General features: G+C 36.9%; 1 protein-coding gene across 7 annotated transcripts in view; it reads left to right on the top strand.

Moving 5' to 3' along the window:
• CDK14 (cyclin dependent kinase 14) overlaps positions 1-14,039 on the top strand; it is a 635,487-nt gene that overhangs the window by 532,236 nt on the left and 89,212 nt on the right. For all 7 annotated transcript variants that reach the window (XM_063708268.1, XM_019031337.4, XM_063708269.1 and 4 more), the window contains one exon: positions 8,638-8,777. In XM_063708268.1, coding sequence (XP_063564338.1) covers positions 8,638-8,777 — 140 coding nt within the window. The remainder of the gene's footprint in view (positions 1-8,637; positions 8,778-14,039) is intronic.

Below are 14,039 nucleotides of genomic sequence, written 5' to 3'. Positions count from 1 at the left end.
AAAATGCAGAAAATTCTTTATAATTAGAAGAGCAGCATACTGTTATTTTCAACTGTATTAAAAGCACTTGTTTCATAGTTATTCGCAATATAAGATTCTCATACCACACGTACTCTGAATTCAGTAGGGATTGTTTATGTCTTGTCATCCAGGTTTATAATCTTAAAATTCCTTAGTTTTTTTTTAAAAGAGTTTCCATGAACAACAAACATCTTTTTACAAAATGAATGTGGAATGAACATAACAGTCTCTTGTCCCACATACCCTTCCAGGTTTTTCTGACCCCTTGTGAACATAGAGGCTCATTGAGTACACTCCCACCAACCTGATGGCCCCAGTTCCATCAGCCTGAGGCAGATTCTCACTCAGTGACCTGCGATAGAACACTGAAATCTATAGGAGGGACTCACCATTGGCAGCAGCATCTCTGGGTAGGCTGGAGCATCCCTTGAGGCATAATTGGGAATCCCTTCAAGACAAGGAAGTTCTAATTTCAGCCACTCACAGGAGGGCAGCTTTCCATCCTTAATGCCTGAATGTTCTTTGTGAAAAATCTGCAGTCTTCCATCTCTCTAAATGGCTCCATCTTCCGAATTTTTATTATAGTCCCCCTGACCTGGCCCTCTCACATGGCCCAATGTTCATCCTTCTTGATCAAAATGTAGAACCATCCAAAAAGATTGTCCAGTTCTCTTTTGCTAACCTCTCTCACCCTCCCTCCAGCCTATGTCAAACACTGATCAGTTTTCTGTTTATATAATTTTGGCTTTTCCAGAATGTTGTATAAATGGAATTATATATCTATAAGAGGCCTCTTGCCTCTTCACTTTGGATAATGCATTTGAGATTCATCTAGATGTTGTGTGGTGAAAAAATGTCAGCCTGAATCAACTTCAGATAATTAGTTTCTGAGACTAAATAGAGGTGACCTAACAGAATTAGTTTTAAAAGAGAGGGATGGGGCAATGAAAGAATAGCAGGGAAAAAGACCTAAAAATTATAAGTGTAGGTGATTATTTTGTGATTATTCCAGGGAGAAAGACTTAAAAATTATAAGCATAGATGATTTTATAGTAACTAATTAGATTACAGGGATTATAAATATATGCCTATAGGGAAAAAAATATCTCTTCTACTACTCCTAGTACTAAAAGTCACCTAAAATGCTGGATACAATACACCAAGCATGTGATTTCAGATGCACAGCTGGACCAAGAAGAAAATAAGTAAAATCTCCAGAAAGGCCAAGAATGAAGAAAGACAGGAAACCAGAAGAATAATCAAATGCTAAAGTTGCAGCTGCCCTGAAGTTGTTCTCTAAAATAGAAACATGAAACCACTTGGGGATCAGGAAACAAGGCCTTCGGCCTGAAAAAGGTAGGGAATAGGAATTGAGATTCTCCACACAGAGTGGGGACCCTCAAAGCACATTAATGGGCTTCAGTAATGTAATTCAGCCCCAGTAATGGACTCAGAAATAACTGCTTCCAACAAAGAAAGACCACAAGGACAATTGTTGTTGCCAGCCTTCACTGTGGATGGGGATGTAAAAGTCTGATATGAGAATTTCTATGTATTTAGGCTTAAATTTACACAGTTTGCATGCTCTTGGAAACCAACAGCAAGAACTTGGAGTACCCATGTATTGGGAGAGCCTCAGGCCTTTTGACAGAAGCAAAAGAAAATCCTTATGGAGAAACACATTCTCAATCCAGGCCTCTCAGGTTTCCCATAGATTAACATTAGACAACCATGGGCTCACAATCCAAAAATTATAAAGCATATGAGGAAAAAGTTATTGCAAGTGAGGATCAGTAGCAAAAGCAACAAAATTGAACTCTCCTGTCACCCAGCATTTTAGGTATTGGGAGTTATCAGACATACAACTATATTTAAAATGTTGTAGTAAAGAAATAAGATCATATAAAAAACTTAAGAGACTATCAAAACTGAATAGGCAAATTTGTCAAAGAATTGAAAAGACCTTATAAAATCAAAATGAACAGGGAAAATAGCATATTAGATGCAATTGATTAAATAATTCATTGAACTGAGCGATGGCTCTGAAGTAATTGCCCAGAATGGAAAACAGAGGGACAAACAGATGGAAAACATGAAAGAGTAAAGACATGGACAATTTAATGAGATCGCATTGCATCCAAATTACAAAATGAGAGAAGAGATAGAATTGGGGAAAGATAATATTTGAGGGGTAATGGCTGGGATTTTTTCTTGAATTGATGAAGAACATGAAACCTCAAATTCAGGAAACACAGTGAGTACCAAGCAGGTTAAATAAAAAGAAGACATAACATTGCAATTGCAGAACTCTGAAGAGGAAGAGAAGAGCATAAAGAGGCAGAAACAACAGAAGCCTATGGAATAATGTCTTCAGAGGGTTAAGGGAAAATGCTTTGAGCCTGCATATAGAATTATTAAATATATACCCAGCCAACCCATTATCCTGTATGAAAACAAAACAGAATTTACCACCAAATGAAGCTCATTGAAATAACTGCTATCTTTGTATTTCTGGCACAAAAAAATAATCTGGGAGGGAATGTCTGAAACATGAGAAGAAAGGTGATTAAATAAATTAGTAAACATGGGTAAATAAAATAATAACAATAACAGTAATAATAATAATGTCTAATATGTGTCCTTAAAAAGCATAGAAAATAGAAATAAAATATTAGACAATAATATGATAGATGAGACTGTCATTAGAATTAAAGTATTCCAATATTTTTGTACACGAGAGTAAAAATAAAATTGAACTCTAAATTTTAAGTTAAATAGAGTTAAATATTAAAAAGTTAAGGAGCCATCCACTTGGAGAACTGAGGGTGAAGATGTAAAGTATGGAAATTTATTTTTATATCTTTGATGGTAAAAGATACTAAGCCATCCTACACCAAGAGAGGTCACTGCTAGCTGCAGGTTGGGCAGTTCTGTAGTGTTCTTGGTCATGCATTTGCAAAGTTTCTGAGGGGCAGCAGAGATTATTATCAGGCATACAGCATGACTTCTGTGCAAACAGGTGAACTATAGAAAGTCATTACCATTCTACCAAGCAGCTCCATGAGAGGGGTTAACTAGGACACAGGAGAATCAAATTAAAATCAGGAAAGCATTTTACAAGAGTTCTGACCTAGATGGGTAAACCTAGGGGAACTTCCTTTCTGTTGCCTCATTACTGGATTAAAGAATTGGTCTTGCTTTTCAGGAGGTTCATTTCACGTCCTGTTACTCCCATCTTCATACTCCAAAGCACTGAAGATTTCAAGTGTAGTATAAAGTGTGGTACATTGAAGTAGACTTCAGTTATTTTTACATTATTTTTTACATCATTTCTGTATGCTTTATTCAAAAAATGTTTTCATTTTTAAATAACCCTATTGAGTGCTTTTTAACTAACATAACTCAAATGAATAGGTCAGGTCATGTGAAGTCACACACAGGACATTCTAGTCAGTATGACCTTAAATGAATGTTAAAGGAAATTTAAAAGTATGGTCTTACCCAGTAGTGAGAATATGTGAAGCAACTTACAATACTGCTCTTGTGAGAAAGAAGGCATCCAGGTTCTGAATAATGGTACACTGCCATTTATCCAAGCCTGTTGATGACTGGTTATGTTTTGTAAAATGAAGTTTCTTGGAGAGGCTAGTTGTTGTATTAAATATTACTGTCATCATGTTGCTGGTTTTGGGAGAACTCTAGTGTTCATTGTCCAAGCATTAAAGTGGGATGAAATATGAAGATGCAGTAAAGTTCATAAGACAAAAGTGAAATGGAAATGTTAGAAGCAAGCAGTTTTTCTCTTTGGAGCAGTATTGTCCTACAATGCAGCTGCACTTCCTAGACACCAGCAGTCAGAGAAACAACTCTTGCAGTAAATAAAACCGGGCTACCTGATGCAATTGCTTTGGAAATGGAACTTTTAAGACAGGACCCAGTTTATCAAACATATTAGCCAATGTGTAGGCTTAGTGAATGATAAGTCTAATGAAGCTTCTGCAGGAGTATTGGTGAGCATTTTTACCCGGCCTCAAGAGCTTGACAGAATTGAAACCTCTGTATTTGGATTATGATCAGCTTGTTTGAACACTCAGCAAAAGATGCTTGTTTGTCCAGGCGCAGTGGCTCACGCCTGTAATCCCAGTACTTTAGGAGGCTGAAGCGGGCGGATCACTTGAGGTCAGGAGTTCAAGACCAACCTGGCCAACATGGTGAAACCCTGTCTCTACTAAAAATACAAAAATTAGCCAGACATGGTGGCGCATGCCTGTACTCTCAGCCACTCTCAGGCTGAGGCGTGAGAATTGCTTGAACCTGGGAGACAGAGGTTGCAGTGAGCCAAGGTCATACCACTGCACTCCAGCCTGGGCAGCAGAGTGAGACTCTGTCTCAAAAAAGAAAAAAGAGAAGCTTGTTGTTCAACACTTAAAGCATGTTTACCATTCGTTTGAGTTGACCTTTCCTGAAATCATGCAGTATTGAGTTATGTGTTCTTGAAGTCTATTCACATTCTTGAATCTTATCAATATATAAGGAATATAGAGATATTGGGTGCCAAAATACCCAGCATAATACTTGTATGTTTTTAATGTCCTACAGAATTTAAAACCTAAGAACTGTGAACAGTCTACGCCTTCTGTGATTTATTCCTTCAGTCATTTCAAACATTAATAGTGGTGCCTGTATGGCTATTTGCCTGCTACTATATGTTTATAACTGCCACATTTAAAACCGTGTACGTCAGATTTGTGTACCCATTGATTTTGTTGGCTTTCATCCAAGTTTAATGATGATTTCTTAATGTCTTTTTATAAATCTCATTTCGTGCTATTATGAAAACCTCCATTTTGAAAATCACAAACCTCTGGTTGAAAAGTTCATGCAAAGTCCACATTGCACAGAAGCACATATTTTTAATGTCTGTCTCCAGACCAAAAAAGTCTTAAAGTTAATTTAATGTCTGCATTTGAGGTGCAACTTAGAAGATCTGAAGGAGGAGTGGGAGAGCTATTAAGTAGTTTTAGCAAAATGTGTTTGTGTTGTTTAGGACATATGCTCTTTAGTAAATATTTTTTAAGGTAGACATGCCTTATGATTGTAGCTGAAATAATTGTTAATAATAAAATTTTTGAAAATCTTGTAATTTTTTTCCATATCTATTGGAAGTTGTTTACCAGCTGTTATTGTTTGAAATGTGGTTGTTGTCTATCTCTTCCCAACCTCTCTTGCAAAAAGAGAAGTTAACTTCTGGTAGTGAATTGAGCAGAAATGTAATATTTTTTAAGCCTGTTGCTCTGTGTAACTTAATATTTGCATACTTAATTGTTTTATTATACAATCAGTGAAATGGTAATGTATATTGATGTCCGTTCAACCATATACTTACACTGTCTGGACTGTGTGTTTCCAGTTTTGTGGGACAAATAATTTGTCAGTGTTCACCAGCTTCCAAAAACTTGTGAAAGCTTAAACACCTAAATTGATGATGAATGCAAAAAAGAAGACGAAAAATTAAGAGGAATTACCAATTACATGGAAATAGAATGCATGACTTCTAGAAGTTATACTTCCAAAATAGTTCTATCTAAAATAAACTCAATCCAAAAGAAGACAGGTAAAGAGAAAAAAGGTAAAGGAGGACAAAACAGGATGCAAAATTAATCTGGTAGCAGTAATTCCAAATATATCAATAATCACAAAATGTAAATGGACTAAACTTTCTCCTTGAGAGATGAGGATTATTTAATTGGATAAAAATTAAACTTAGCTGAATAATATTTATGAAAGAGACACCCTAATATTACATGTATGAAACATTAAAAATAAGCAGGTAACAAAAGGTATGGCAGGCAAATACTAAACAAAAGAAGCTGAGGTCATTATATTGTATTAATGTGAGAATAAAATGAACTTTAGCCTAGAAAGCTTTATGAAAGATAAAGAGTGTCATGACATAAGGATTAAAGACTGAATTTACCAAGAAGAGATAATAGTGCTAGACTGCTATGCATTTAATTACCCAGCCTTATAATATAAAACAAAAATTGATGGAATTCCAGGAAAGATTGAAAAAAGTCTGCCATCACAGTGGGAGATTGAGAACCACCACCACCATTCTAACAATCTGATAATGTACACGTATGACTTCAGATAAAACTTCCAATTAAGATATCACACATGGATTCCCAAAAGTATCATGTCTTAACAACTTAGGTAGACCGAAAAAAGAGGTTCTAGTGATGACAAAGGCTCTGATGTTGAAAATGCATGTGGAGACTTAAAATGAAATTTCTAAACTAAAATTTTATATAACAAATATGTATTAACTAAATATCACAAATGAAAATATGATTATTGGCATATTAAAGTGTAGTCAATTTAGTGGGGAATGGGACTATCTTATATTGATGAATTCCTTATATGAGGCATAGACTGTATTTAAATATAGTCAACAATTTACTGCAGAAACAGAGATACAACTATAAGTGTTTATAATTCTTCGAGATAATGAAACCATGCTTCAGATGTGATTCATGGCTTTTTGGAACTGGAGGGACTGCAGACATAATGTGGTTCATCACTATTTTTCAATAGATGAGAAAATCAAGATCAAAAATAGTATGTCTTGCTTTGTATTTCATGTGTTTTATACTCTTGACTTCTGAGTTAAGTACTTGTGCACCAACTATCGCAATCACCTTTCTCTTCTTGTATTTACATGCAATGTAACAACATACAGTTTGGGCGATTAATAATATTCCTTTTTTCTTTTAATAATAGTTATTTGTCTGAATTTAGGAAAATGATAACAGTATTAAGCCTGAAACTCAGATCTAGTCCTAATCTGGTTGTTCTATTTTATCAAAACTATATAAAATTGATATGAACATACTGTTCACCATAATTAACTATGAACTGTACATTCAATATAACTTAACCATGAAGCCTATCTCAAACTTTGCGTTTGATTTTTTAAAAATATGAATGAAAAGTTGTACTAGTGATAAAGTCTTGGGAAGAGGAAGGAATAATATGAATGGCCCTGTGCCCTCTTAAAGGGGAAAAAACTGTGAAGAATTTTGAGAATGCTTTCGTTCCCTGTGGACAAATTCCTCTCTTCCAGGGAAAGACAGTTAAAACCAATCCATTGATCCATTTTTTTGATGAACAGCCATTGCAGCAGCCACACATTGAACCCATTTGTGAGGCCTTCACATAACAAGATGTAGAGAGAAAGTCTGTTAGTTTGGATCTTTGTGTAATATTTTTCTTTGCTTTTCCCCTTTTTCTTTCTCTACCCAAATCCATTACCTCATCTTCTCTTCATACCCCCATCCCCAACAATTTGAAATAAATACTAAAGAATTGGTTGAGGAGGGGAAGGAGGAGATTGTTGGTCATTGAGGAAATACGTTTGTTGGCTAATTGTGTCTTGAGTAGCTTCAAGGATTTTTAAAGAAATACCTACTGGAAGGTGCAGCTCTCCCTCACCCACTTCTGGCTGCCTCTGAGAGTCACTGTATATATTGCACCGGGTTTCAGAAACTGGAGAGTCCATTGGGAAATGCCTTTAAAATAACCTGTGAGAGAAAGAGAGCATGGCATATGCAAACCACTTTAGAGTCAAGAAGTTCTGGATGGATTGGAATCTCCTCAACCTGCTACCCAAGTGATCCACTGCCATCTCTGACTCCTACTTGGCTTCCACCACTACAAAATAGCAATTGTTACCTTCTCAGACTATAATAAATACGAGTGTTAAAAGTGCCCAGGAAAGTGCCTGACGCATGTTCAACTATCCAGAAATGGTAGCCATTATTAGGAATACTTTTATTTTCATTATTATATTAATTATCCAGGCTTGATTGCTCTGAGTAGAGAAATAGAGGTTCCATGAAAAACAAGGCTGAGCTGGACTGAGAAGTGCTGCTACCCATTTGAAAGCTTATACCACATGAAAGACTTTATTATTATGCCTTTTTCTGTAATCTTGAGACACATATATTCTATCTACTGTTGTTTTAAAGGTCACCTTGAATTGATTCAGCCCCGTATCATCTAAGCACATCACCTTTGCTAACCTGTTTATTAATATTATGATAGTTGATATTTGACAGGGCACTGTTTCGGTAATGTTAATTCATATTCAATGCAAGAAAATATAAATTCTTAGAGGAAAAGAAACTTTAGTAACTGGAGAATTTAATAGCAGTTTTATTTTAATTCTTTAGTATTTGTTATTAATTTTCTATAAATATGTCCAGATGTGGGTGTAGTACATAGATTCTATTAACAAATTCTAATAATTATTTGATACGTTGTCTTCTGAAATTTTCTACCTCTGGACCTAGTTTTATCTTTTCTGAAAGTATCAATCCTTTGCCTATAGTAGAAATATTTTAAATCAATTATACTGTTATACCTAGAGTAAAAGTAAGTTTGAAGTAACAAATACTCTGAGAACCAACATGCATTTTGCTTCTGTTTATTTCAGCAGGTAATTTGTTTTTCTAGCCAGGAATAAACTGAAATCCAGAAAAATTAGGTAAGCTTTATGTCTTATTTAGTGGGATTTTCTTGTTTGGTCTGACCTCTCTTTTTTGCTCATGTTTTTAGGCTCAGCTATGTGAACCATGCAGAGGACCTGGCCTCCAAGCTCCTACAATGTTCCCCAAAGAACAGACTGTCGGCACAGGCTGCCTTGAGCCACGAGTATTTTAGTGACCTGCCCCCACGGCTATGGGAACTCACCGACAGTGAGTATGACAAATCCACAACATCCAGTCCAAGCAGAGACATCATTTTATTTTGGCATCTGTATGTAACGTGTATGGAGAGATTCACATATTTGTGTGTCCACAAACATAAGGTAATGTATGTTTGTATGTGCATTACAGGTGTGTGTGTGTGTGTGTGTGTGTGCGCGTGTGTGTGTGTGTATGTGTGGAGAGAGAGAGAGAGAGAGAACAGGGGAAGGGGGGCCATGTGTATATATATTTAGTGGAATCCTGCCATTCATTTGCTAGCTTACCAGACACAGGAAGAAAATGGATTCCTTTTTTGCTATCTCTGCTCTGCAGTCTGCAGCTGTGCATCTTTGTATTTGATTATGTGTGTGTCCAAAAAAATGATCTGAACAGTCATAAAGGAAAAGGAAAATATGATTTACATATTTAGTGCTTTATGCATACAGTACTTTTTAACCGGCTGCAGTACACAGAGGAGCCGATGATTCATTTCTGTTTGATTCTCAGAGACCATCTTGGTTGTAACAATAACCTTAAAAAGGGCTGCTATGCAGCGAGCTGAGGAGCAGAGTTGGCAATTGGCTAATGCACTGAATTGACATGTACAGACTGAAGACATATAATTCATTTTAACTGCAAATACTCTTGGTATTTGTACAGACAGCTCTTCTCTGAATCTTTTAAAACACATTCCTGGGTGGGTTTTGTTTTGTTTTTATAAAAGTCTACATATTTATACAGCCTTTTAAAATTACATTTTAAATATTTGGGGGAGGATTTATGGCTGGGAGGATCTCAGATTTCTTCCAAAGTGTGAAACAGAATTCTTGTGAAATTTTGTAAAAACTATTGCCGTCAGAATATTTTTGTTCAATGGTGATATGTTCTTTCCAAAGAACAATTAGAGATATTTCTTCTATACTCTTTTCTGATTGCCTTAAAAATGAACATACTGCATATATACATTAATATTTATAATGTGTTTATTAATCCTTGGTATACATCACTTACAGTAGACATATGATTATTTCTTCATTATCTTGGATTTTAGACTTCTTTCACCCATCGTAATATTGGATTCTCCTTGATGGCAATAAACCTTTATTTTGGAACTAAGTTCTAAGTACAACTCCTCTTGGGTATTTCTATCCTAAATCTTTTTTTGATATCCCACATTTATTTCTCATTACTTTTTTTAACCCTAAAGTCACTATAGATATATTAATCTACTACTCCCCTTAATGCTTAGCAAATCCTCCTTAACATTTCACGTATTTCCAGCCCATATTTACTCAACACTCTGCCCTTTCTAAAGTCTACTCACTGACTATTACAACAGCTATCCTCAATTTTTTTTAAATTAAAAATTAAATCCCTATGGGAAAATAGTTTTTCTATACTGAAAACAAAAATGCTGTAAATAGGCTCACTAGTTTACGGCTCATCACACTCAAACATATGGTTTGTTTTCCCATTTAGTGTAACTTGTAACTTGGTATCACTCCTCCTTGGTGACATCTCAATCCCATCTGACTTGAAGATTGAGTTTAAGCCAGGATTTTGATGGTCTATGAATTCTGAATTCTGTAGTAGTACTTTTCTGTTAATATGGACTTATTACCCACTTGCCACTTAGTTTATCAGCCAGTGGTTAAATCCAGTTTCTATCAGTGAGTAAATGCCTACACATTATCACTCGGCAGCAGACTGCCAAGGGAGACAGCCTTGTCCCCGTCATTAACAAGCACAAAGTATGCAGAACACCAGAGGGGAATTAAAACCACAAAAAATACCTCAGGGTGGTATTTTTAATATGAGAATTTAATTTGTAATTTTACAGATTAAGAATTTTGGCTGCATTAATCCCTTTATCAGCTCACAGCAGGCTATTTGCAGAAGCATAACCGTAAGGCGATATTCATTGGCAGAAACACGTCTTTGCATAACGTTAAACATCAGGAGCAGTGAAACCTTTTGAAGGGGGGAGAATAAAGATGAAAAATCATTATATTTTTAAACCAAGATTCTACTAAATGCCTCCGGTAACAATTTTGAGTTACAGAAATGCTATTTCTGTGTCTAGAAGATAATCATTATGAAGCATAAATCCAGTTGCAAGAAAGGACAATCCCAGTATTAAATACTATAGTCATTTCCATTTAGAACAACGTGGCTGTACTTGTAAACATGTTTACAAAACAAAGAATTCCCAGACTTTGGAGACTTTGGGAATTAGTTTCTTTAAGTGAAATGACTGGTTTGGGTGACTTATTGTCTAGGTTAGTATTCTGCAGACTATATTTAGAAGTTTTTTAAATTTTTATAATTAAATTTCATATTAGCATAGAATCTTGTAAAAGTTCACCGTCGGGCAAAGGCAGCAGTGGCGGTGGCAGCAGTAGCAGCAGCACCTGTAATACCCTTACGTGCTTCTTTTTTAAGGAGATTTGGAAGGAGATCCACCTGGAAAGAAGAGTTACAGAACCAATAAATGGATTGTCTTAGCAACCAAGCTGTAGTTTAGGAACCTCGCTGTCTTAGTTTGGTCACACTGCAATAACAAAATACCGTAGATTGGGTGGCTGAAACAGCAGACATTTATTTCTCTTGGGGATGGGAGGTCCAAGATAAAGGTGCCAGCAGATTCGGTTCCTGGTAAGGTCTTTCTTCTCAGTTTGTGAAGGGCACCTTGCTGTGTCTTCACAGGGTGGAGAGAGCAATCTCTTCCTCTTCTCACAAAGCCATTAATCTCATCATGAGGGCCCCACCCTTATGAGTTCTTCTAACCCTAATTACCCTCCTAAGGCCCCATCTCCAAATGCCATCACATTAGGGGTTAGGGCTTCAACAGATGAATTTGAGGACGGACACAATTCAATCCATAGCACTCTCATTCTTAAAGATGGCTCATAGCACTTTCTAAAGAATTTCCACAAGAGGAAAACACTTATGCAAGCAGGAAGCAAAGTCAGGTTAAAAGGAGAAGATGGGAACAAAAATAAGTTACAAGTAGATTTGAGCCTTCTTGGCCTAGTGTAATATGTCAGACCCCATGAGAAGGGCATCAAGTGTGGTTGGAGCCTGAGTAACACAGAGCCCTGCAGTCATTTCATAGATTCGTACAAAAGTGAAATTACGGGCTTATGTCAGACACTTGCTTTGGAAGAATACATAATAATGTAATATCTTTCTTTAGTATACTATTCCTTAAAAACCTCATCAGGTTACATAGTACCAAAATTTAGAGGTAATGTATTAGTGTGGCACTGAAGCAGGAATTATAAAAGCAGAAAGCAAGAATAATGGTACAGTTATCTGGGGATGTGGCTGTTAAAGCTGGCTAATTCTGGTGGCACCCTGTCATTCTCCCTCTGTCCTGAAACCCCAACAGTTTTGTCCCACTTCTTCTCAAAGATTTAATTGCAGGGAAGTAAAAGGCGGGCTGATTTAGAAGAAATTCATTACTTTTCCCAAATACACCACAGGGCATTCTCCTGCATATAGTATCAAGTTACATAAATAATTGAAGCTGAACTACCCTTGTCAAAGTAAATGAACAAAATACACTTCATAGCACAGAGTCCTTGATTTTATTACACTCATTTGCTAATTCACAAAACTCAAATTCAGTGAAAGAAGGCCAACAAATCGGTACAGTGTGAAGAGCACTGAACTGGGAATCAGACCACCTGGATTGCAGCTTCAGCTCCACTGTTAACTAGCCAGGGAACTTTGGACAAGTGCCTTAGTCTCTCTGGGCTTCCCATTTCTCACTTAAGGAGCAAGTGAGGTGGACACAGTAGTCTCCAGGGACCTTTCTAGCTCTAGAGTTTGTCGATTTTCCCACATATTCCTGTATATGTTCTGTATATCATCCTAGAACAGCATCATGCTCTTAATGTAGCTCTATGCCGTCGTTTTAAAAATAAAACAGGTGCACCCATTTCAGATGTAAGATTTGCTACCTTCAGTTCGTAGACTTTCATGCTGTTGAATCCTTTCCAACCAGGCTTTTGTGTCCACAACGCCTGGCTTTCGAAGTCTCTATCCATTGGTCTTTTCCCAGCCTATCGAAGATTCAACACAACTGACAACCATCTCCTCCTACTAATACTTCTTTCGCTTGGTTTCCAGGAGAGTATTCTCTCATTGCTTTCCTTTAGTTTAGAAAACTAAAGTCTCCTCTTCACACTCCTTTGCTGATTTCTCCTCATCTGCCAGACCTTTCACATTAGGGTGTCCTGGGGCTGAATCCTCAGATCTGTCTATATGCATGGACTCCCTGGAGCCTAGATGATCTCATCCCATCTCATGATTTAAATATCATCTATACACTGACAGTTTTCAAATATCCATCTCCAGTCCTGTCTTCCCTGACTTGACTTGCATATCCAACTGACACTCAACATTTCCATTTGACCATCTAGTAGGCCTCTCACACTTAATCTTACCAAAACGGAACTCATCTTTCCCCTCAAACTTGCGCCTTCTCTAGTCTTACCGTTGTCAATAAATAGCATCATTCTTCCAGTTGATGGAAGGTATCCCTAACTCATCTTTTTTTGGTTCCACTCCACATTCAGTTCTTCCACAGACCGTGTTGTTGCTACCTTCACAGTATATCCAGGATCACGCACGCCACTCCTCACTTCACTGCTATCACTCTGCCCTCAGTCACTCACCATCTTTTACCCACATTTTTACAGTTGCCTCCTACCTGGTTTGCCTGCTTCTCTTCTTGCCTCCTTAAAGTCAGCTCTCACTGTTTCCTCTTCTTATATTTTGTGCTTGCTCTCCCTCTAGACATATGCATGGTTTGCCCTCTTACCTCATTTGATTCTCTCCACCAATGTCCCTTCTCAGGAGAGACTTCACTGACCTCCTTCCACCCTAAAACTTCCAGTTTCTCTTCTCTGCTTTATTTTTCTTCATAACATTTACCACTATTTAATATATTATATCTGTTTGGTTGCTTATTGCCTGTCTCCCCCAACTGGACTCTATAACAACAGGGATTTCCTTTCATTCTGATTTATTTAGTACAGGATTCTGAAATTCCCAGAACAGTGTGAGGCTCAATAAATATTTTTCCAATGAATGAGAGAATGGCACAAAGGAAGGGCAAAATATGTTGTTTCCCAATCTAAGTTCATTGTTCTAGATCAGAGAAATGTGGGAGATAGTCTGAGCTGTGGTTCTGAGGGAAAGACAGACCATCCTATTATATGTTTGCAAATGTGTGTGTGCCTGCGACCACCTGGCATTTCAAAG

Source organism: Gorilla gorilla, chromosome 6 (assembly GCF_029281585.2).
Source record: "Gorilla gorilla gorilla isolate KB3781 chromosome 6, NHGRI_mGorGor1-v2.1_pri, whole genome shotgun sequence".
NCBI lineage: Eukaryota > Metazoa > Chordata > Mammalia > Primates > Hominidae > Gorilla > Gorilla gorilla.
The sequence above is the reverse complement of the archived record's forward strand: the minus strand, read 5'-3'. Positions and strand labels throughout refer to the sequence as shown.